This window comes from Vicugna pacos, chromosome 35 (genome assembly GCF_048564905.1).
Source record: "Vicugna pacos chromosome 35, VicPac4, whole genome shotgun sequence".
In the NCBI taxonomy this organism is placed as follows: domain Eukaryota; kingdom Metazoa; phylum Chordata; class Mammalia; order Artiodactyla; family Camelidae; genus Vicugna; species Vicugna pacos.
In genome coordinates, this window is record NC_133021.1 from 13,581,401 (window position 1) to 13,605,988 (window position 24,588).

The window sequence follows — 24,588 nt, forward strand, 5'->3', positions numbered from 1 at the left end:
CACCTATCAATGCTTCACTGCCCCCAGCTAGTGAGTCATCACATCTTATTGATTCTATTTCTTCAATCTTTTTAAATGCTCTGTTCTCTCCATTCCTGCTCCTCCCACCTTTGGCCGACATCTTCTGTCACCTGGACTACTCCAACAGCCTTCTCTAAGTCTTCTGTTGCTTTAGGCTAGTCCCTCTCAACCTCACATCGTGGGTGTGGTGTTCCTTTAAAAAAAACCCTCATGCCACTCCCCTGCTCTAAATCACGGAACGGTTAATTACTGCACCACGGTAGCAAACACATACGCAATGCTCTGTGAGTGCCAGGCACTGTCCTAAGAACCGAGGCTGCATTAACTCCAATCCTTACATCAGTCTACGTGACAGAGGAGGGAACTGGGCACAGAGAGGTAAAATGATGTGCTGAAGGCCATGCAGTTGGGACTGAACAGGGGGATTGGCCCCAGGGCCTGTGCTTACAGCTGTCAGAGCCCACCTCCAGCCCCTGACCCACTCCTGTCCTCTGGTATCACTGCAGTGCCTGCAGGTCCTCTGGGCCTTCTGGCAATGCCTTCCATCTAACTGGGCTCTGGAAACCCTCGTCCTTAAAGACTCATCTCAGCCATCACTGCTTCTTTAAAGTCTTCCTGACCCCCCACCCACACTACGACCCCAATAGATGAGTATCTTGACGCTGTTTTCATTTTGTATAATATATACGCATTTTTGTGTTTTTTGAGACATCAGTCACATACCATGTGATTCATCCACTCAACGTGTACTATTCAGTGGGTTTCAGTATATTCACAAAATTATGGCTGTATTAGAATCATGCCTTTGCCTTGAGGTGGGGGACGTGATACTCTGGGGTATAACACCACGAGGAGGCCACTTCTGCAGCACAGCCAGCCGTGGTGAGCAGACCCAGAGGCGGGGGAGCTGCAGGTGCAAGAAGGGGAAAGAGGGTGCAAAGTGTGGACGCCGTTGGGTCTGGAGGGAGAGAAAGTTCTGAAGGAACTGAGAGATTATACTTAAGAGACCAGCTATGGTCAGACCATTCCTTAGAGCAGACCAGTGTAACTGGTAGAAATCTCAGGTGACCAGCTTATGTAAGCTTATTTTTCCAGAACTGAGTTTACATCCCATTTCAAGCCTCCATCCTCCATTCGGCAATTTCTGGATCTCCTGCCGTTTTCTTCCTGGCTGGGTCTGAGAGGACTTCCTGGGGTCTGAGCTTCTTCCCCAAACCTTTCTGCGGGGACAGTGGATGCAGTGTCCAACCTGGGGCGGAAGCTACTTCGGAGATGTCGGACAGGTTTACCAAAAGCTGGTTAGCCAGTGACTAGCACAGGTGCCTGGCTCAGAGTAGGGGTTTGATGAATATTCATGGTTGAAATGAATGGAACTAAAAAAGACAGCAAGAATTAAGGTATTTCACACAGCCACTTCCCCGCCCCACGAGTCCCCTCAAAGTTGCTCTGTTCTGCGGCCCTTCCCTCTTCTAGGTGACGGCTGTTTAATCCTGACAGCTGACTCCTTGGTGACATGCCCTCACGGGTGCTGCCCCTCCTGGTCGATCATGCAGGGCCCACCCCCACCTGGTTAAGGGGGGTCAACCGTGTCGAAGGGAAGCCCTCTGTGTGCTCCCGCCACCACAAGCTGGCGCAGGTGTACCCAGCACTTTCCTCCACTGGAAAACAGCCCATTTTTGTTTGCTCTGTCTTGGTTATTTTTCTGTTACTAACATTCTTTTCCTGCCAGTGGGCCAAGCACGTGCGGGGAGTAACTACACATGTCTAATGGAAGGGGCGCTTCATGTAGGTGGGTCTAGCGATGGTCACCGTTAGGATGATTCTGAACGATGCCTGCAGGCGACTCTTCTGGATGGTTAGAAATAAATGACAAAGTCAAGATGGAAGCTTCGAAGGGACTGGGCTCTGAGGACCCCATGGGGCTCTGATTCCTTCATTCCTATTTCTGGGAGCACGTTTCCTCCCCGACACGGGTGGGCCTTTGAGAGGTACGCCCAGCGGTGGGGCTCTTCACACACGGCTGCCTCTCTTCCTCAATGTCTTGAAAAGGCGCTGGGACCCCAGGCCAAGGGGTCTATCCTTTGCTTGACAGCGAGCAGCGGCTGGGGATGCGTCCAGGTGGGGAGTGCCACCAGGATGGCCCACAAGTCTGTGTGAGTGTCACTCTGATGGGGGTCTTCCAGCCTCTGCAGCCCCTCCCGACCTGACCTCTGAGCCAGAGTCCCCCATGACGCCCTCCTTCTCCCCCAGCATGCTTCAGCCCCCAGAGCCAGAGCCCCCACCTCCCCTGAAGCAGATGCCAGGAGCTTTCTGAAACTCGCCCTTCATATTTGGAATTCTGACTCTGAGGCCAGGCATTCCAACAGCAACTCCTTGGGTGCAGACCTTGGAAAGGCCACTTCAGGACTGTCCCAGCCGGGGCCCCGGTGACAGGCTCTGCTTCTGTGAGGTTCGCAAGGTGCCAAAAACATCTCCAGTGCTCCAGAAGAAGCAGCCAATGGAAGCCACAGCTGGGACCCCTCCCGCTCCCCTCGGTGGTATCCCGGCCTTCTCTCTCTCTCTCTCTCATCCTGCCTGAACAGGAGTGAGGACCGGCAGCCACAGGGTCTACAGAACCCTCTCTGCCCATCGTTCCCAGATGGAGCCTCAGCCTTTCCAAACATGGCCTGGAGACAGCTGGTCCTCACCTCCTGCCTCTCGGCTGCGGTGCTCCTCTCCAGTGAGGATGGGGAGGCCCCAGGATGACCCCGGTGTCAGGTGTCAGGTGAGGCTGCACAGGTGGCCCTGGCAGAGCGGGCTGCGTGTGTGTGTAGGGGTGTGTATAACACAGCATAGCACAGAGGAAACAGCGTGCCTGGTGGTTTCTGAGGGAGATCGGCTCTGTGGCTGGTATTTGAGGCACCAAGGAAAGCCACAGAGCCTGGGGAGGGCCGTCCCAGCCCGGCTCGGGGTGCGGGCTCCTCCCGGGGTGCTGCCGCCCTCACGCTGCGCTCTCACCCCACAGTGCTGCAGGAGGGGACCGGTGTGTCGGTGGGCACCAGGCAGGTGGGAGGACAAGAGGCCCAGGAAGGTGAGTGCAGGGGCCACCCAGGGGTGCAGGGCGGAGGGGCTGGCTCCTGTGGCAGCCCAGCTGAGCCCCCACTGGTTGTGACTGGCCTCTCTCGGGTTTCAGGTGTGGAAGAGATTTTCATGTGGGAATCAGATGCCTCAAATTTCCTTAAGAAGCGTGGCAAGCGGTCCCCCAAATCCCGAGATGAGGTCAATGGTAAGGATGCTGGAGGCCTGCCTTCTGCTCTCGCCTCCTCTCCTGTCCCTTCTCTGTCCCACAGTCAGCTGGGCTGCGGGGACCGCCAGGGACCCAGGGCTCAACCTAGGCCCTTGGGTATCAAAGTGACTGCAGCTCTGAATTAGAAGTTACACGTTTCCTCAACTGGAGGTCAGTCTTTGGCTATGCTGTCGGCGTAAGGAACAGAGAGGGACAGCGCCACACAGAATGACTTCAGTGATGGACTGCATCTCAATTTCTGAAAGTTACAAGTGTCAGGGGGGAAATATGTGTTCTGGTCGAGAGGGGACACAATAACCGGGGTAATCCACGGTACTCCCTTCCAGGCAAGAGGGTGGCGCTGCCGGCAGGGAGAGGGCACACAGGACTGGGAGCAGGGAATGTGGGTTTGGTGACAGCTTTGCTGCTAAGTGGTCTTGACCACTTCCTCTCCTTGAGCCCAAGTTTCCTTATTTATAAGTCCTTGAAAGAGCGTGTTCAGCCAGCAGTGTTTGTAGAAGTTTTCACTTCCAATGCATTGGGGAGGCTTTTGAGTTTGGAAGCATGTCTCCTTCTTAGCCTGGAGCGGGCCCTGGTACCCCCTGCCTGGCAGGGACTCTCATTTTCATGACCTTCTGACCCTTGAAGGCATTTGAGCTTTCTGCCCTTGAACTAGATTCTTCCAAGGACCCTGGGCTCTGACTGTCTCTGAGTCCAAGTCCTGCTTCATCACTTGCGTGTGTGTCTGAATAAACTCTGTGTGCCTCTCGGCACACTCAGCAAGGTCACTTACTCAGTGAAAACAGCAAGACTGTTTTCAAATGATGGGCAAGAAGCAGTATGGAACTTGGGCAGCTCCTGATGGAAATGAGAGAAGCAACCTTCTGGCAGACTTCCAGGAGGAAAAGGCGTGAATTTAGGAGGCAAAGAGTTTCCATCCTCCAAGCAGATTCAGAACAGCGAGGGGTGTGATGAAGCCAGGGGTCTATCTGTCCCCCGGGACGGAAGCTCAGTGTGTCTGTCGTGGGGTCCCTGGTGAACACCTAGGATGCACCTGAGTTCATCTGCTGTCACCTGGGCAACTCTAGTGATGGGCAAGAGAATAATGCCCAGTTGTGTCTCAGGTCCACTAAAGGCAAATGACACTTTGATAAACTTGAATTTGGAACAAGAAAACAGGCATCTCCTGTCTCTAAGCTTCTGGGTAAACACGCAGGTTACTTTAGGGTGAAAAGAACTAATCCGAGGAAATGCATGTTCCTGAGTAGGGACGTAGCCTATGCAGAGGGTGCACAGTATAAAAATAGCACCTTGTCCCGAGATTTAAATTCTTATTCATTGCCGAGTCAGAGGTCCAATTTGTGACACCTCTAAAAAGGCAATTTGGGAAGATGGTTTCCTTTCCGGAGTACACAGAAATGGAGAATGCTTCTTTAGGAGTTGGTGGTGGCTTGTTAAGCACCCGCTTCCTAGACTCTTAAGCCTCTAAGCCCTCTGTCCTGCCCTGCCCGCTACTTGACCCTCTGCCGGCAGCCTTCTGGTACCTGGAGCCTTGAGCAACATCGCAGCTTACAGTGGGCTGTAAGGGGGATGTTCTGGGTCAGTCCCAGCTCTGCCCGGACCAGCTGTGTGACCTTGATTAGGTCACTACACCTCTCCGAGCCTGAATCCTGTCCGAAGAAATGTGAGGGTGTGGGGCAAGGGGCGTGGCACGGGGAAGGACTGGATGGCGTACCAATCCCTTCTGCCAGACGAAAGACCGCACAACTAACTACGTAGCTAACGGCGCAAGTGTGGGAAACACATGGGAGTTTCCTAAGGAATTCGCACTGAGACCAGTTCAGATGACGTGATTTTTAACCTGAGTTAAATTAAGTCATATAAAACAGTATCAATAACCAGTATTTATATAATGTGATTATTACTGGAGGCTCCTACTTTCAAGGAGGATTGGAGATGGTTTATGGCGCCATCGTCTCACAAAGGCATGTTTCAGGTTGCTTCTCCCATCACCCTGTCACGTGGGTGGGACAGGAAACCAGCGTCCTGCCTCAGTTTCTCTGCTTCCATCATCAGCACCCCCACCTTGCACCACGTAGCTGGTGGGGACAGCAGCACCTCAGTCTCCCTGCTTTGACGGTGGGGTTCCCACCGTGGGAGAGTGAGGCATTGAGGGGCCAGTCCTCCTGTACCACCCATGGCCTTCCTGCCTTTGTGGATTTTTCCAGCTAAAGCCCAGTTGAAAGAAATGTTTTATGACTAACAGAGCTTTAAATAAGCTCCCCCAGACAACCACAGTTCTCACACCAAAGAGATCAATGTAAAGACTTGAGGGCAGAAATGGATGAACCTAGAAACTGATTTATTTTACATCTAAAAATCTTAAATCTAGATTGTTGGGGGTGGCACTACATTAGAGCAGGTGAGGAACAGCTGTACTGGCTGGTGAGTGGGACGTGGTAGCTCAGGTGGCCACCCCCCACCCCAACCCCTCGGCAAACGTCACTGCTCAACAGCCAAGGAACGGTCACCATATTCATGTGCTCTCAGAGACAGTTTTGTGTTATCATTGGAGTATTTCTTCCAATGAGAGGTGCACCTCCAATTTTACAATATGGAACTGGGATTCCTCCTAAAAAGGTTTACAGCCAACTTACTGGAATGCATTGCCTCACAAAGTAAGGAATACCTGTGGTTGGTATTTTCATCATCAGGGAGTTTACCTCATCACCCCATATCCTGTACTAGAAATCTACTGCTGTGTAACAAATGAGCCCCAAGTTTAGCAGCTTGAAACAACTAACATTTATTGTCTCACAGTTTCTGGGGTCTGAGTACGGCTTGGCTGGTAGCCTTGAGCTCAGGGTCTCTTGAGAGGCTACAGTCAAGCTAGTGGCTGGGGCTACATTCATTTCAAGGCCTGACAGCGAGATTTGCTTTCAAGCTCATGCATGTGGCTGTTGGCAAGCTCCAGGTCCTGGTGACTACTGGTCAAGGACACCAGTTCTTTGCCATGAATGGGCCTCCCCACTGGATGGCTTACATCATGGCAGCTGGCTTCCCTCAGAGCGAGAGCAAAAGTGAGAGGCAGACCAACCCAAGACAGAAGCCACAGTCTTGTTTGTAACCTTATCTTGTAAGTCATGTTCCACTTTTGCCATGTTCCGTCCTTGAGAAGCCAGTTAGCAGGCCAGCCCATGCCGCTGAGGGAAGGGACTCACCCAAGGGCGTGACTATCGGGATCATCTTAGATCCCCCATCACGTGCCATCACTGTGCCCGGTGGGGATTCTCATCATAGCGGCCCGAATGCTGGGTGCAACTTATCTTTTTATCTTTCTCCTTAAGTGGACCACAGACCTCGTGGGCAGAATCTTTTGTGCTTTTTTAATCACAGGGCTTAGCATGCATTTTGGCTGTGACAGGTGCTCAAGGCTGCTGAACGGACTTGCAGGTATTAGTGTGAAATTAACGTTAGGTGGCTTATTCCCTCACGGAATTCATTTTTGATCACCGGGTTTTCAATTTCCGAGAGGCCCAGCATACTTGGATAGATACACCACTCATCCTACGAGGGAAGCTAAACTGTGTCACCTTTTGGGGAGGGTCTCAATCCCTTCACCCACAAAACGAGGTGGCTGGATGAGATGACCCCCACGTCCCGCAGGTTTTAAAGTCTATGTCAGGAGTGAACCATCACTCTCACCCCCGCGCAAGCAGCCCCTTCCCCACTCATGCAAGGGCTTAGGCAGAATGACTGGTGTTCCCCTAAACGCGTGCAGCTGTCCCTGCTCTTGGGGGCAACCCTCGCCTCTTCCCCCCTTTCCCAGCGGAGAACAGGCAGCGGCTGTGGGCTGACGAGCTGCGGAGAGAGCATCACGAGGAACAGAGGAACGAGTCTGAGAACTTCGCAGAGGAGCAAAACGACGGTAAGAGCTCTTCCGCCAGCATCTTCGCTGGGAGCGGGGCTTTGTGGGAGAAGCACGCGATCCGCCTGCACTCCTCCCTAGATTTGTATTAGAGGAGGGAGGTAAGAGCCGCTCTGCTTTAAATTCCTTTCTATGGGAGTCTTGGGAAAAAGAGAAAAAGGCACAAAAATGGCTATAGAACTTGAGAAGCAAGGAGAGAACAGAACACCTACGGCACCACTGGATTGGGGCCGTAAGGCTGGGCGAGTTTTTGGCTGACAGTATGTTCTCCTCCCACTTGGGGTCACCATGGTGGACCGCGTTGTCTTAGCACCCACACTAGTGGCTTAGCTCCCGTGGAACTGGGTTGGGAGGATTTCAAACTCACTTTCAAGTGGCTTGGACTTACACCAATGTCACGGCTCTGGGAACACAGGCCTTTGCTTGCCTAGTCAACATCTGGGGACTGGTGGAAGCAAACCAGGACAGCTGAACTCAGAAAGCACTGGTCACAGGGCCTCCCGGACGCTCCCCACCGCCAGCATCAACATCTACGGCCCACCTGAAGGCCCCCCTCACCCACAGCATCGGGCCCCTGCAACGTGCTTCCTCACCGGCTGCTGCGAGCATCTTGTTTGCTAAGCCTCTGCCTTTGCAGAGGTGTCTCTCCCAATCCCACCCTCTCGCCTTGGGAGACAGGGCCCCACTGCAAGTGCTGATTTCACTGAGGCCTCTGGGTGTGGGCATGGGTGCGGGTAGAGGAAGGTTCTACTTAGGAACCACAGCCTCCCACGGGGGATGGGGTTTGACTGTGTACCGTAAGTGTCCTTACATGTTGCCCATAGCAAAAAACCCATAGAACATTTAGCAGGGACCAGACCAGGTAGGCCATTGTGTGTGTGTTATTACTTTTTTGGTCTTTCCTGAAAATTCAAGATTGAAATGCTCCTGACTAAGGTCCAGGAGGCACATGAGCTTGGACATAAGGCCCCAGTTAAGGTGACCTTTGTTAGAGAAAGCCCACAATCTCAGTTCTCAAGTAGTCAGCCCCCTCGCTCGCCTGCTCTGGTGGATTTGGGAGGCAACACGCTCGCAGGGTGCCTCTTAGTGAGAAGGACACGGCCACCAGGCACCAGGTGGAGGCAGGCGGTGCCCACTGCCTTGCAGGTGGCGCCTGGCTGCAACCTGCAGACAGATGTTGGGCAGGATCCTGGCAAGCTGAACATCCCAGAAAAAACTCAGACTGCTGTAACTCAGAGGCAAATACTTCTGCTGGAGATTTGTTTACCTTGGTGGACAGCTTGGGGAGAAGCATTTAAAAAATGAGAATGTGGTTTCTAAAATTCCTTCAGTGGTTTTTCCCCCCAAATTCATGGTATTAATAACAGCATTTTATTTTGTGCAGTTTAAAATGTTTCAGGTCCAAATCCCTAGCATATGGGTGGAAAGCATTCAGTTTTCTCTTACATGATGAATTAGGATGAAGGGTTAGGCACGTAAGGGATGACCGATCCTCCGCCAATACCAGCGGAGATGAAGGCCGGGGGCCTCGGGCCTTGCCCACAAAGAGGAAGATGTTGCAGGGCAGGGCGTAGGCCTCTGGCGGCTGCAGTGACAGCAGCCGTCGTCGTTGCCTGGCTGTCGAGCGCTGGCTCTGCCGGGTGCTGCCCCAAACCTTGTCATCCATGTGACCAGCCTCTCAGGTCTCACAATGTCCATTTTACAGTTTCAGAACTCGGGCTTAAAAAGGATATGTGAATACTCACAGAGACAAAGCTAGTAAGGGATTTAAACGAAGGCGTGTTTGCCAGCGAAGCCCGGGTTCCTGCAGATGAAGGATGACCGGACTGCAGTGGTCTTGAGGGGCTTCTTCCATCGGAGGCCGGGCCCACGAGGATGCAGGGAGGCGGGGCGTGCAGAGGCGCAGAGGGGTCTCCCCAGAGCCTGACAGAGGAAGGAGGCATCGAGGTGCAGCAGGCCCAGCCTCTGCCTTAGGGTAAATGCTGCCCAAGGCGAAACTCCTCTTGCCTCTGCCCCAGGACAGGCCACTGCACGGTGACTAGGTTGCTGGAAACCTCCACCGTGGGCAGTGCTCAGAGCCCTTCTCTGGGGCCCCCACACCCTCTCGGTCAGGACCCTGGGTTCGGTTGACCTGACGATGTCACAATTTTCGGAATACCTGATGGCACTTGGATGCCCGCCCTCTCCCCGAGGTACTTGCTTCATAAGAGCGAATGCTGACAGATTACTATAGGTGACTGGAAGGACTCGAGTTCCAGTGGAGGAATATCTGGTGGTCTGGAGAGAGATTTCTGGACAAGAGTGACCTTCCTGAGGGCCTGAATACCCCATCTTTATCAAAGGCCCCTCTGCCAACCCACCCAGGACACTGGCCCTCATCTGGGGAAGAAGTGGCAGGGTTAGAGAGTCACTCGGCCCAGTCCTGGCTCCTGGTTGTAACTCTCCTTAAAACCGCCAGTGTCACAAGGCAAAAATAACATTGAGCTCTGCTCTGAAAGCTCTGGGATAAGCAGTGTGCTGAGCTTCCACTTGTAAGGCCTACATGGTGGCCCAGGTCTGCTTCCACCTTCAAAGCCAGAAGCCTGGGTCAGACCAGCTGAGGTTGGCCACATGACGTCTTGTCACAAGTGCTCCCTACACGAAGGCCAAAGGGTCCAGGCCTTGGGTCTTTACCAGGGAAATCTCCCCTTTGACTAAATGAAATGGTCTAAGAAGAGTCTGGCTTGACCTGGAGATAAAAAAATCAACTTCTTTGTCAAAAATTGTTTTCTCAAGACTGGCGAAGAGCAGCTGCTCTATGTGGCCCGAGAAAGGTCCGAAGGCTCACACCCAGAGCCCCAGCCTGGCCTGGCTGGGCTCCTGGCTGGCCCTGAGACACCGCGTCCCTGAGAGGACTCTCAGAGCCCGGGGCAGCACTGACCCCAGGCTCACACAGAAGGAAGCGTTCCCAGCAGACACGGTGCCTCCACACCCAGCAGTTACAAGGCCCCTTTCTGCTGAGGTCACCTGGCTCTCACAGTGGTAAGGACCACAGGCTTTTGGGGTGAAGCTCACACTTGAGAAAACAGAGGCAAGGAAGTCATTTTGGGTTTTGAATCTTTGCAATTCTTCTATTAACTTTCCATCCTCCTAACATTTTCCCCAAATACTTTAAAAAAAAATTGTGGTAAAATAATACAGAATATAAAATTTGCCATCTTACTTATTTTTAAGTGTACGATTCAGTGGCATTTAGTACATTCACAACCATCACTTACTATTTATTTGCAGAACCCTTTTAACACCTCAGACACACTTGGCACCCATTACGCATTAACACCCTGCTCCCCTAGCCTCTGGTAACCTCTAACGTGGTCTCTGTCCCTGCAAATTTGACTCTCCTACGTGCAGTCACACACTATTTGTCTCTGTATGTCTGGTTTATTTCAGTTAGCATGTTTCTAGGTTCATTCATGTTGTAGCATGTATCAGAGAACACCACTCCTTTTTATGGCTGAATAATACATATATACACACATACGTTCATGTCTGTCTGTCTGTCTGTCTACCTATCGATCTCACAATTTGTTTATCTATTCATCTGTTCCTGTTTTCAGAACTGCTGAGTTATCTTAATTCTGTTTCACTTTTTGAGGGGCTTCATGGGTGCTTTTTAAACACTGACAGCCTTGTGACAGCTGCTAGTGCTTTAATGGTCCCTAACACTGAGCGACAGGCGGCCTTGAAGTGGCACCGGGAGCCCAGTTCTACAGCCAAACAGAGGTGTTATTCAGAAAATTATCTCATCAGAGGCAGAAAACCCGGGGCTTTCTTGCTCACGAAGAACTCCCCTCTGTTCCTTTCAGCCCTTTACTGTGAACCATTTCAAACACACGGAGAAGCACACGGTACAACGACCCCCCGTACAACCACCACCCAGAATCGGCGGGTACCAAGACTTTCCCCCACGTGCTCCATTCACCCCTTTGCCCAGTTAGTTTTAAAAACATAACTATTTTTAAAGCTTAGAAAATACAGAACAGTAAGAAAGAAAACCTCACTTGTAATCCCATTACTCAAAGTTGACAATTATCTCCTTCCGTGATTTTTTCAGCAGCGTGGCCTGCAGTCTGTTTTTGCTGCTACTGTGATTTCTGTGATGTGTTTCTTAGCTGTCAAGTCTCCGGGCCAGTTTCTGCACACTGCTCCCTGCGCCCCTCTGCTGGTTGTGCAGGGAAGAACACTGAACGTAATGCAGGACCTGGTCTTGTCTCTCTTGGCAACCAGCTCTGTGACGCTCACCTGTCCAGGCCTGATCATAAAACGAGGCCTTTGGATTCAGCGTCCTCTGGACCCTCCTGGCTGGGGCATTCTGTCTGCCGTCCATGCTCACAGGGACAACTGGTTCCTGTCACCTCGGGGCAGGCACTTTGGGTCCACAGCTGCCAAGAGAGCTCGGTGGCTCTCTCCAGATCAGAGTCCCCCATCCTCACACGATGACTTCATCTCTCATCCCCAGAACAGGAAGAGAGAAGCCGGGAGGCCATCAAGCAGTGGCGCCAGTGGCATTATGACGGCCTGTACCCCTCCTATCTCTACAACTGCCACCACATCTGACCTCAGCCTGACAGACCCAGAAGACGGAGCCTGAGATGCCCCACCCACCCCCGGTGTTCGGGTACTTCTCTCCTACACAAACAGGCCCCTTCCCAGGGCCTCAGCTTGGGGCCTGCAGTGGGACACACACATACCTTCCGTTCTGATGGATTAAAACGCCCTGGCTTCTGCTTCTTGGCAGATGATTTTCTGGGTGAGCAAAGGCTTGTGAGGCCTCCTAATGTCAATCCTACATGGTTTCCCTTTGCTTTGCCACTGTTCCCAAGGTGAGACTCCTGTCCCATAGAACGATCAGTCTGCTTATAGTTCATAAATTAAAATGCTCAGTCAACACTCTGTATTGTCTCCTCGAATCTCATCCATCCTTTGGCAGATTTCTTTTTAACCACTTATCTGGAGCCCCTAAGGACTAGGGAGTAGTAATGAGAGAACAGAGAAGACTCAGGTAAAAGAATGTCCCAAACGCCACCCTTTTGACAAGGCCAGTCTCTGAAAATACAGATCCTCCATCACGAATTCCTGTGACACTCCGCTGCCCAGATTCCACGTCCTGTTTCCTTTGGCATCCTTCTCCCTGCGCAGGAACTAGCTGCGATTAGCTCTGAGTGGTGGAATTTGAAAACCCTAAGGTATAATGGGGCCCTTGTTAAGGATGGGGGTAGAACAAGGTAGTAGAATTCTTCTTTCTGCCAGAGTTCTTTATCTAGAGCCAACATGCCAAGCCTGGCCGTTGAGGAGACAAGGACAAGCTGTTTCATTTTGTTCTTTTGAACTGGCCACTCACCCAGACCACTCTTGGTATTTGACATCAGTGCAGCCCCAGCGTTCCCTCATGTGCATGCAGCAGGTTTGTAGAGACAGATGGCTGGAGTCAGGCTCCATCGGTGGCCATCGCCTGATTGCTGGTCCTCCTGCCAGAAGGCGTTGGGTGTGTGACCATCACCATACAAGCCACTCTGCGGCTCCTCTTGTTTTCTGGCTGAAGGGAGAGAGCAGTGCTTTCCTTTTCTCTGTTGTACAGCTGGGTGTGTGAAAACACACGCACAACCCTCGGAAACTGTGGCTACTGACCTAAAGGGTGAGGGGCTGGATCTGCTGGCTTGGCATCTGGCTCCCGGCCTACGGAGAGGGCGTCTTATGTGGGTGGAGCATAGGCCCACTGGGATTGCTGTCCCAGCAGCCCGCAGCCCTGACTTGGGGCCTGAGCAGTGCCCACTACACCCCTCCTCTCGCGCTTCCTCCGTGCCTGTTAGCAAGAACTGCTGATCTGCGTGGGGAGTCGGGGGCCAGGAGGAGCCCCACCCCCGAGAGCACAGACCCAGGAGCGGGGGGGTCTGTCAGGTCCGTTTGCTAAGGCTCCCTGTTCTGCACTCCTGGGGGTGCGGTAGGAGGCAGGTGGTACCCGTGCGTGAGGCGCACCTCTGACCTTCGTTCCACTCCAGGTGATCGACTTCTCCAGTCTAGACCAGAGACCGGGGAGAAAGAGGACCAACAGCAGAACTCTGTTTCATCCTGTTGAGCTTCATGCTCCGAAACTTTGAACTGCTCATTCCTCCCCAGTAATTTCAGTCTCTTCGGGTAATAAGTAAAACTGTCATGAGATGTCGGCACCTCTGCAAAGTCTTAATTTTATGTCAGTTTCTTCCACTGCTGTCACCTTGTAGTTTGCAGCTCCTGGCACTTGGAGTGAGGGCTGTGGCGAGCAGCGCACTTCCTAAAGAGCCTGCCTGTCAAAAACAGGCCCAGAGGCAGCAGGGTGTGGCTGGTGGTATTGAATATGTGACTTGTGTTGGTGGAGTGTGTACTGATAACCTCGCTTCCTCCTGGAAGCATTTTTATTTGACTCAGTTTACACACCCGCTGACAGCTAAGATACATGTTTGCAGCGTAACGTTGGGAGCAGATGTCTCAAGTGAGCCCCCGAAGAGCGTAGTCAGAACGTTCCAAGCCTCAGCTGCCGATCTTCCCACTCAAGTTTAACACGAGTGCGCCAGGCCGCAAAGAAATTGTGCGCAGCTTTGACTTTTGTCGTGTTGGGACTTGAATTGTGTCCCAAGCATGAGTCTCCATGTTCTTAATCCCAGGACTCCTGGGAAGAGGGTGGCTTCTCTCTTCCACCTGTCCAAGTCACAGTGTCTCATGGTGGAGTTTGCCCAGTGCCCTTCCTACCTTCCCAAGGCCAGTTCAGCTCCTGTGGCTTGAAATGTGCATAAAGTGCTTGATAACTAGAACATTTTTTAAAGATTTTATCACTGTCTTTGCACTCATGGCAAAGTGTCCAGATCTAATGAATTGCTCCACCTCTGGTGAAGAGTTTTACCACAGTTGAGAAGTTTTTCCTCAAAAAAAAAAAAAAAAATTGCCCTATACTGCCCTGGAAACCCTACCTCCAAAGCAGGCTGGACTAGTCAGTCAGGGACCCACGTCAAGGGGGAAGCAGGGGGCCTGGGGTGGGGGCAGGGAGGTGGCCGGGAGAAGGTGCTTTTCCCTTTATCTTCGAGGGCACTCTGACCCCAGAGCGGTGCCTGCTTAGGCTGTTCTTGAGTTTTCTGCATCTTTAGCGCGGACTTCCTGAAAGCAGCTGAGAGCGAGGCCTGGAGGTGGGATAATGCTGAGCCTGGACAAGAAGGCTGGGCAGCTGGGGCAGAAGGGCCCTGCTGGGGCTGAGCTGTTTCCCCCAGAGACATGTGCTGACCTCTAGCCCCTGTGACCTGCGAATGCTGACCTCATTTGGAAGTAGGGTCTTTGTGGGTGTAGTAATCAGCTGGGAGGCTAGTAGGGGGAACCCTTAGCTCAATGTGACGGGTGCCCTTATGAGAAGAGAAGAGACACCAACACGCAGAGGGAAGGGGGTGTGAAGACGCGGGGAGAGGAGGCTGGGGCAGGGGAGGCAGAGATAGGGGTGGTGCTGCCACAAGGCACGGAGCACCTGGGCCACCAGGAGCCGGGAGAGGCCAGGGAGGACCCTCCTCTGGAGCCTTTGAGGGGTGTGGCCCTGCCAGCACCTGATTTCAGACTTCTAGACCCTAGAACTGTGAGAGAACAAGTGTTCACTGTTTTAAGCCACCCAGTTTGTGGCACTTTGGTTTTCTGTTTTTTAACAGAGGGACTGGGATTGAACCCAGGACCTCACGTGCTCCACTCCTGCCCACTGCGGCACTCTGTTACGGCAGCCCTAGCAAAGTAGTCCCATGAAGACAAAGGAGATGATACCAAAACTAAACTTGATCTGCTGTCTAGTTTGGGTGACAGCTGGCCTGGCTGTGACCCTGGCTTCTGATGGCTGCTATTACGAAACCACCATTGAACCTTAAGACACTTTTCAGAGATGTGATAAGCACCTGGGCTCAGAAAACGGTTTTTGTGTTTGGCAGGGCCCTTTCAGTCATGTGACTGCGGAGACAGGCTGAGGAAGGAGTGAGCAGCCCTCCTGAGCCCAAGCTTCCAAACGCCCACGTCAGTGAGAGTCACACTGTCACTTGGGAGGGACAGGTTGATGCCACTCAGTTTGAATTGGTGATTTGCTTGTACCTTTAACTCAAAGTACATGAATGACACACAGTCGGACACCACTTCTGTTATGGTGTGGCTAATAATGATGTAATCAAGTCAGCATCGCAGCCTGAAAATGGACTCAGCCCAGGACCCGAATCCACTTCCTCCTCTCGTGGTCAAGCCCAGCAACGCTCCATTGATAACATCACTCCCGGGAACGGAAGAGACAGAGACCACGCCACTGTTTACAGATCTCGTCCGACCTTACTCAAAATACTTCCTGGATACATTTAATGGTGAAGTTAAATGCTTTCCTCCTCAGATTGGGAACAAGAAAAAAAAGTCATGCAGAACAGGAAATGAAATGTTAAAACTTCTCAGGTGGTTAAGAGCCCATATGTAGAAAATCCCAAGGAATCTATAAAAAAGCTGCTATACTAGCACGTAAGTTTACATTGGCCCCAGGATACAAGGCCAAGAGACAAATACGCACTGTATTTCTAAATACTAGCAAGTATATAGGATAATTATTGGAAATTAAGTTAAAAAACCCATTTATGACACCATCAAAACTATTTAGAAATAGATAAAATATGCATATAACCTGTACGCTGAAACTACTAAATGTTGTTGAGAAAAATTAATGAAGACTTAAATGTATGGATAAATGTATTATATTCATAGAGAGAAAACCTTAATATTATCAATTAAACCCAATCCCAATAAAAATTTCAGCAGAGTTTTTGGGGTAGAAATTGATAAGCTGATTCTAAAATTTACATTCAAATGCAAAGGACCTAGAATTACCAAAACAGATTTTAAAAGAAGAACAAAGTTGGAGGACTAATATTATCTGATTCCAAGTCTTACAGCTATAGTAATTAACACAGCATGGTATTGGCATAAGGACTGACATACAGATTAACAGAACTAAGTCCAGAAATAGACCCCAAAATGTATGGTCAACTGATTTTTGACGAAAGAGTGAAAATAATCCAATGAGGAAAATGTAATCTTTTCACTGAACGGTGCCATAGCAACTGAACATCCATTTGGAAAACAATGACCCTCAACCCTTACCTCACAGCTTCTAGAGAAATCAATCTGAAATTCACCACAGACCTAACTGTAAAAGCTAAAACTATATTTAAAAATTCTATAAGAAAACCTTCTGATCTTAAGGCAGATAAAGATTTCGCTAGAACACAAAACATGAACCATAAAAGAAAGTGACAAAATGGACTTCATCAGGATGAAAAAAAAGCTCTGAAAGACACTGTTAAAAAAAAAATGAAAAAGCAAGCCACTAACTGGGAGAAAATATCACACATATATCTGCAAAACACTTGTATCCAGAGCACAGAAAGAATTCTTACAACTCAACTCAATAAATAAGTAAATAGATATGTCACCAAAAAAGGTATACAAATGGCCAACTGCACCGGAAGAGATGTTATGGGGGAAATGTAAAATTAAAATCACAATGAGTTACCACCATACACCTATCAGAACGGACAAAACTAAAAAGACCGACAATATCAAGTGCTGGTGAGGATACAGAGCAAATGCAACTCTTATGCATTATTAGTGGGTGTGTAAAATGGTACTACTTTGGAAAATAGTTTAGCAGTTTCTTATGAGGTTAAATACACACTTACCAGAAATCCCACTCTTAGATACTTACCTAACAGAAACGAAAACATATTCACAGGAAAACTATACCTGAATAATGCTAACGGCTTTATTCATAACAACCCCAAACTGGAAACAACCCAAATGTCCATCCACAAGTGAATCCATAAATTGTGACATACCCATACAGTGAAATGTGCAACAATAAAAATAAACTGCAGACAAAGGCAACAGTATGGATGTTTGTCAAAATATGCTTAGTGTGGAGGGTGGTATAGCTACTGAGTGCATGCTTAGCATGCACAAGGACCTAGGTTCAAGCCCCAGTACCTCCACTAAAAATACACACACACACACACGCGCGCGCTGAGTGAAAGATGTTCAAGTGTACATTCTGCGTGATTCTGAAACCGTGAAAGACAAACCTAAACTATAATGATAGAAAACAGACCAGTGATGGACGGGACCAGGGGGTGTGGACTAACTGAGAAGTGGGAAAGGCAATCTTCCAGAGAGACAGAGATGTCCTCTCTCTTGCTTGTCGTGGTGGTTACATGGGTGCATATAGTCATCAAAATTTTACTGAGTCATCCACTTAAGATGTGTACCTTTCACTATGTGAAATTTAGACTTTAATAAAGTTGACTTAAAAAAAATCCCAACAGAGAAGTCTTCCCCAAGCAACATTACCACAGCCTTGGTTACAGTCCCGGTTTCAACCCATATTTTCAATCCCTTAATTTTCTAATCTGCAAAGTGGGGACGCTCCCGATCTGCCTGGTTTTAGAAAATGTTATACCGTTGCTCCTTATTTGTGGATTCCTTGTTTGTGCACTCACCTAATTGCTAAAATTTATAAGTCCAAAAGCAACACCATGGTGCTTCTGTGGTCACTCTGGACACGCACGTGTGCAGACCAATGAGAAGCTGAAGCTGTCCTGGCTGAGGTCAAACGAAGCAGTGCTCTTGCTGCTTTCCGCTCTGACACTGGAAACAGTTGTCCTTTTTGTGCTGTGTTCCTCACATTTTCATGCTTTTTTGGATGCTTTTGCTGTTTCAAATGGCCCTCACGTGTCGTGCTGAAGTGCTATATAGCCTCCTAAGGATGTGCCACACAGAGAAAACATGCATGCTGAGATCAGCTTTGTACAGTCATGAGTCACAGTGAGTTCCATGTTAAAGAATCAACAATACATATTAAAGAGAGTGTCTTTCTGCAGAAACACACACAATATAAGGCGATGCATTGATCCAGTGAAGAAAATGTGACCTGAGGCTTGCAGGAACCGCACCCTGTATTTCCACTGGGAGCAGAGATTGAGTCTCTGCTGGTTAAGCTGGTGGTGTTATGAAACACAGTCAATGTGAATAACAAAAATTCACTGCATATATATTTCTAGTTCTTTTGTTCCTTTCTCTGGTGAAATGGCTTTGAGTTTTCACCACCTCCATTACCGTTGTCTTTGCTCCAAAACGCAGGGCCGTTTTGCTGGATACCTGGCCTGACCGTGCAGACGTGGCAGGCCACCTACCCGTCTTGATCTGGATAGTCCAGCTGTGCGGCTATATTCTTGGCTCCCTTTGATTTTCAAAAATTCCACAGCCTTTTCATAAACTGTTGTCAACCTAACCCAAGTGATTTCTTTCACTTTTGTGCCTCTCTGTTATTTTCTTTAGATACATCACCCCTTCTTCCCTCAGTACTGGCAAATATAGAATTCCACTTTGGGGCCAGTCATCCTTGTGAGCGGTGCTGTTTCCACGTCTCCTCCCATGGCCCCAGAGATGTCTCTTTTGCCTGCAGAGGCCGTGATGATGGGCTGCTATCAGACACACTTGGGCAGACAGATTTACTCTCCTGATTTTTAGAAACTAATGTTGTCAGACACATTTAAATCTGTTATAAATATCAAACTTTACTTCTATCATCATCTTTTATACAAAAACCCAATTCATGCTATCTCTTCCTGTCAACTCTGCTATACATCCACTTGTAATGGTTTTAAAAGTTGAAAACTGCAAAAATTTTGGAAGTTGAAGCTTTTAATGTTTTAAGTTCCCTCTGGGGATGCTTCCACATCTATCTAAATTAGTTCAGTTTTCCTTTTATTGTTTGGAACGGGAAACATTTTATTTTAACAAAACTCAAGAGAAAGATGATTTTCTTCAAAAAGCCACTTATTTCCTCTAAATAGAAAAAGGCATAGGAAAAAAAAATCTATTGTGAAGATCTGAACATTGTGACCAACCATGAAGGACAAGGCCAGTTTTTGTGTGCTGACCTTTTCTGATGGCCTGTGATCATACAATAAGGCATTATACACTACACATTATACATATGTTGCCAAAGACAGTGTAAGACAAAATTAAACACATACTTTGGATGTATATGAAAGCATTTAATACACACCGAAAAAGTCGGTAGGGTAAAGACTGGTCTCACAGTGAATCATACTTTCAAAGCAAACAGTTAGTTCCCTTCCAGTCCACCCACCCTGTCTCATATCCCTGAGTATGCTAACAACACACACACACACACACACACACACGGCACCCCCAATGAAAGCCCCCCAACATCTAGAGTAACTGAGAAGTAACTTGATTATATTTTTTTATTATTTAAAATTCAATTTAAAAACAGGAGGACATCCAGATTCAGCTCACCATCAACCTTTGTAAGAACATTACTGCACGACTCACATACAATATGCCAGTGAACATGGACTCTGACGACACCCTTGGCTCAAGCAAGAACTTGTTTCTTACATAGGCAGGGGCTCCTCAAAGAGCAACCTGGAATTCAATTTCCGGGCAGCTGCTCAGTTGTAACCTCCATCAAATACATAGCTCCGTCGTATGTTTATAGGACAAACACACCTACTCTAAATAAGCCATTAAAAATATCAGAGTTTCAAGTGCTTTTGGTTCTTTTTGAGAGTTAAACACTTTATTCTCTCCTTTGTTAGTAAAGGAAAAGAACCAAACACACACCTCCTGGAAAGTGAAATACTCCTAAAATACAGTTATTAGGGTGTGACCTTGGGGGAACACGAGCATCAGACACGACACCTTCTGCTCACATTGAGCAGAATTTGATGAAATCTAAGGAACGTGAAATTTGTTTCTGGCTCTTAAAAACCTAAATCAACTCTCTCTCATGGCCACCTCCTGTAAGTGTTATGTTCCTACTGTAATACCATCTCGGGGGAAATCTAAATTATTTCTAGGTAGAGTTTAAATCCCAATATGATGATCCTACCAGGTTACCCAACCTTTAGGTGTATCAGCATTCACCTGGGTCATGTGGTATTTGGAAAAATCAGGTTGCTCAGGTAGAGGAATCTCCTAAGTGGAATTTTTTGGTGGTAGCCTGTATGAGGTTCTATCATTCTTTTTCTTTTAGCAATTCAAAAAACACTTATTAAGTTCTTGGTATTCACAATTTTTAAAACCCCTCCATCCACCCAACATTCACTGAGCACTAGTAGGGCAGCACTCTGTCTGGCGCCTGGAAATCAAACCACACTAAAGTACACAAGCTCGCAGGTGCCATGGATAAACCCACCCCAGTGTGTTTCCTGCCAGAGCAACATTCCAAACACAGCAACAGCCTGGAGGAGGGAGCGTCGACTGCTACCAGAGACACTGAGCAGGGATCACAGAGAAGCTCCAGCTGCTTATCTTGTTTACCTTTTCACTTTTCATCAGGACATTTTACAACAAATGCAAAAATATAGAAATGAGTACGAGTCTCCACATAGCCATGACCCAGCTTTAACAATTAGTGACTTGGCCACTTTTGATTCATCAATACCCCCATGCGTTGCCCTCCATCCTTCTGTTGTATTTTCAAAGTCAATTCTAGACATTTTTATCATTTCACCCATAAATACTGAGCTGCATTTGAAGAAGGACCTGGAATAGATCTTCCATGAGTAACATCCTTCTCCCCAACTATTCTCCTGCCAGTGACCCTCCCAGACTTATATACCCCGATTCCTGTGGGTGACTCCAAATCTTTGGCTGGTTCAGGGCAAAGACCCAAGACTTCATGGGTGCCTTTGAGATGGCTGAAGGCCACGAAGGAGCTGATCCAGTGAAACCCCATCCTGCCTCACCTGGAATGCTGACCACATTCTCTGGCCTTTGGTCCTCATAAAACTGCTAATTCTTCAGAAGCTTATTGAGCACCTAATGCGTGTACAAAATAGTGGTTACATTCCACATTCCTGTGTGCCCTTAGCAAACTCCCGGGGAACCTCAGGCGGTAAGAGGCTTATCCTGAGGGCCGAGCTGCCCCAGAGTTGCTTCCTGTAGCCACCTTGATCATCCCTGGGTGGGGAGACCGGTGCATCTGAACATCTGGCCTGTCTGCCTTCCACCCCTTCAGCGTTTCAACATCCACGCATTAGTTACCCAACCCAGGACGTTATACTGGACTCCTTGTCCTGCACAATTCTGCCTGTCCTTTAAGGCCACCCACCACTGTCTATCTCCATCACCACCCTTCCATCCAGGCCACCATTCCCTTCCCTCAAGTGCTGCGATATTTAAGAATCATTCTGCCTTTAGCAGCCCTACCGCCCACCTCATTCTCCATGCAGCGACTGAGTGATCTTTACAAACACCTAGAGTCAAGACCCACATCCTCACCACACCCAAGGAGGCCCTGCAAAGTTTAAGGCCGGCCGTGTGCCTCTCCAGCCTCACCACCAACACCTCCTCGCCAGCCCCCAACCAAAAAGCTCCTTTCAGAAAGAATCTGCTTTTTGGGTCTCTGTGCTCTTATCTGGGAAGCACCTTTTCTCTGCACCTGCTGTGCCCTTGCACACAGGTGCCATCTCACTCGCGTCCATGCCACTGAGAAGTCACCTTCTCCATTTAGCAGACAGGGAGGATGGGCGCCTCACCCACAGCAACAGAGTTAGTGTGCCGAAGACCGGGGGCCACGGGAGTAACCTGCCTGCCTGTCACCCTCCATCGGGGAAGCAGTCCCAGATCTACAACTCTTAGTGTGTATAATGAAGCATATCTGCTCATCCCAAACTCCATGGGATTCTGTCTTTGTGGGATATTTCTGTTTTCAATCAGGCTTCAACAGCTTCTCAAATTTTGCATTTGTTTTGGTTAGAGGTTTCAAAGTTTTCTCAAGCCATATTTTAAAATGCTAAGAATTGTTAAGTATTCCATCAGAGCTCCACAACATTGTGAGGGCACAGAGAGCCATACAGACATCAACTGAAATGCCAAGTGGTTCAGCGACATGATTTCGAAGAACAAGATAAAGGTAACAGCAGAACCTGGCTTTTAATACCAAAGCAGCACGACTATGTCAAGGGCGATATGTGTGATTTTCTAGATGGCAAAAAAATCACATTATTTGTAGACTTTGTGTGCTCAAAAATACCTTCATGATCATTTGGTACAACCTTCCTCATTTGACAGACAAGGAAACCGAAGCCCACAAGTTAAGCAAGTTACTTGAGCTAAATTAATTCTTTTGCCTCTGGGTGTCCGCAGAAATACCAGCACATTATTGTGACAAAACTTTGACACTGAATACTCTGTAATCCAAAAGACAGAGAAACACAACTCTTGATATACCTTCCAGTTTTGGGGCATAAAAATTGTGTGAATTTTGCCATCCATTGTGAGAGCAGGGAAGACAATGATATCTTGATTTTCCACTTAAAGGTCAGTGTTAAATTTGGCATTAAATCAACACAACAGAGGAAGGAGGCAAAGTTGCAGGCTTAACAAGTATTTGCTTTGACTATGTCAATCAGGAACACAGGCAATTCAGACCCAATACTCAGCTTTTCCAGAACCACAGGAAGCAATGGAGGCTGTGGGTACCTGTTTGAAGTCAGGGCTACTTCAGGCTGTTCAGAAACTTGGCATGTTCTTCTCCTCTCGGGAGCAGGGTTTCTCCTCCTATCTTTGGACCTGTCTTTTCCTAGAAAAGTGAAAATAGTTTAATAAGAAATAGGTCAACATTATTTGCTTGGGTCTCTAAAATCAATCACCTTGCAAATGACATACCTTTAACATTCCATCCCGTTCCCATTTGAAGAGGCCACAGTTACTGAAACAGAAAAGATAGGATTTACTCAGCAGTGAGTTTATGGGACCACACAGATAAAGAAAATGGTGCTCTCTGCACTTGGGGGAAGAGCTCCCCTATTTAAGCAGAAGCTGATCAAGGGACATTCATATTACAGGCTATGCTTTATTGCTACTAAAAATACACACTCTGATGATTTGAGAAGTGCACTTCAACTCTGTAATAAGCTAGATACTTCAGAGAAGGAATTCCAATGGGAGGGTAACAGGGCTGTGCACACTGCAGGTAATGCATGCAAGCATGGTTTCTATTTTTTTTTTTAATTTTTTGGGGGGAGGGAAATAATTAATTAATTAATTTTTAGAGGAGGTACTGGGTACTGAACCCAGGACCGTGTGCATGCTAGGCATGCACTTTACCACTTGAGCTATACCCTCTCCCACAAGCATGGTTCTTATTGATGGTCACTGGGGTGACCCTTGGATTGAGAAAGCTTGCCTACAGCCATGTGTAGCCCACGGCTTGCCCCTTTCTCCTTCTTTGGAACTGAAAGGTTGTAATAAGAAAGGATTACTCTTCCTTCTAGTTTGGACAATCCTTCCCCCCTTTTCAGTAGTGAGAACAGGGAAGTCTATGATATCCTGATTTTCCACTTAAAGGTCAATATCAAATTTGGTGTTAAACCAACACAACAGGAAGGAAATCTTTTTGAAACCCAAAGATTTCACTTTCTTATTAGTCAAAGAGCCTAGAGACTCTTATTCCCATAGGTGAGCCCAATCCTGAGAAAGCATGGGGATACTATGGGGAAAGCTTATTTTGTACAAAGTTTACTCTGGGGAAGAGAGAGGGAAACAGAAAAGAAATACAGTGACGCCCTGAGAATCTGTCTCCCAGCACAGCTGGGTCTGAGACGGTCTGGGGCCAGGGGGCTGCCCCACCAGCCGCATCCTTCCTCCCTCTCTGGCTTAGAAGCCACTCCTGCCCGAGCGTCAGCGTCAGCACTAACGGCCTTAGGCTCCGAGCCTCTCCCTGGCTAGAGACCAGTTCAACATCTATGGAGAGAACTCTCACAGCCTCCTACCAGACCAGTGATGATACTATGTACACAACTCACTGTAGGGGCCAGTAGCTGTCCAGCCTGCCACGCCCATTTGTATATTACCTACCGACTGCAAAGCTGAGTAGCTGTGAAACAGACCACAGGGCCTGCAAGGCCTAATGTATCTACTCTCTGGTTTTATACAGAAAAAGTGCCCACTTCTGCTCTAGAGCAAGAATCGCTGAGAGAAACCAGAGGAAGCAGATGTTCTTGACAAAATAATAGTGCCACTTGGAGACTGAAAGGCATCGTGCTCTTCCATTTGAGTTCTTCTTACCACTTGTCCTCAAGGAACATATTTCTCTGCTCTCAAATGTTTTACATAAGCTCTTGCTGTTGGAAGCCAGGTATCAATATACAAATGGCTACTTAAAACTATTCTCATCTGGACTGTGAAAAAGTTCACAAGCCAGCTCCTGATCAGGTGGTGAACTAGCATGGGGCCATGTCCCCCCACCCCCACCTCAAACTGGCTCTGGAGGAAC

At 48.6% G+C, this 24,588-nt stretch overlaps 2 protein-coding genes and 1 long non-coding RNA gene across 9 annotated transcripts in view; 2 read left to right on the forward strand and 1 right to left on the reverse strand.

Moving 5' to 3' along the window:
• The window catches only part of MCM10 (minichromosome maintenance 10 replication initiation factor), a 92,032-nt gene that overhangs the window by 39,138 nt on the left and 28,306 nt on the right, over positions 1–24,588 (reverse strand). For 2 of the 5 annotated variants that reach the window (XM_015245617.3, XM_072955063.1), the window contains 2 exons: positions 22,980–23,022; positions 19,532–22,893 (listed from right to left, as the gene is read on the reverse strand). In XM_015245617.3, coding sequence (XP_015101103.2) covers positions 22,810–22,893; positions 22,980–23,022 — 127 coding nt within the window. In that variant the 3' untranslated portion in view covers positions 19,532–22,809. Of the gene's footprint in view, positions 1–8,562; positions 9,138–17,058; positions 18,037–19,531; positions 22,894–22,979; positions 23,023–24,588 lie in introns of those variants that run through there. The other 3 variants (XM_072955060.1, XM_072955061.1, XM_072955062.1) reach the window with 3 other exon arrangements.
• On the forward strand, positions 2,683–12,082 carry UCMA (upper zone of growth plate and cartilage matrix associated). 3 transcript variants are annotated; one of them, XM_015245618.3, is made up of 5 exons: positions 2,683–2,740; positions 3,026–3,103; positions 3,203–3,286; positions 7,116–7,214; positions 11,713–12,082. In XM_015245618.3, the coding sequence occupies exons 1-5, from the start codon at positions 2,683–2,685 to the stop codon at positions 11,808–11,810; spliced, it is 417 nt and encodes a 138-aa protein (XP_015101104.2). In that variant the 3' UTR covers positions 11,811–12,082. The 3 variants fall into 3 exon arrangements, with proteins under 3 accessions (XP_015101104.2, XP_015101105.2, XP_072811166.1); XM_015245619.3 differs by lacking the exon at positions 3,203–3,286 and having other exon boundaries at positions 3,026–3,091; XM_072955065.1 differs by lacking the exons at positions 3,026–3,103; positions 3,203–3,286.
• LOC140691441 (uncharacterized) lies at positions 12,439–13,412 on the forward strand. Its single transcript, XR_012067062.1, has 2 exons — positions 12,439–12,657; positions 13,253–13,412. It is a non-coding gene; the product is annotated as an uncharacterized lncRNA (long non-coding RNA).

Bases quoted from the DNA above. Each gene is read 5' to 3' on its own strand.
- UCMA (XM_015245618.3), top strand. From the start codon at position 2,683: ATGGCCTGGAGACAGCTGGTCCTCACCTCCTGCCTCTCGGCTGCGGTG. The intron at 2,741-3,025 runs GTGAGGATGGGG...CTCACCCCACAG, and splicing joins GGCTGCGGTGCTCCTCTCCA to TGCTGCAGGAGGGGACCGGT. The intron at 3,104-3,202 runs GCCACCCAGGGG...CAGGTGTGGAAG, and splicing joins CCAGGAAGGTGAGTGCAGGG to AGATTTTCATGTGGGAATCA.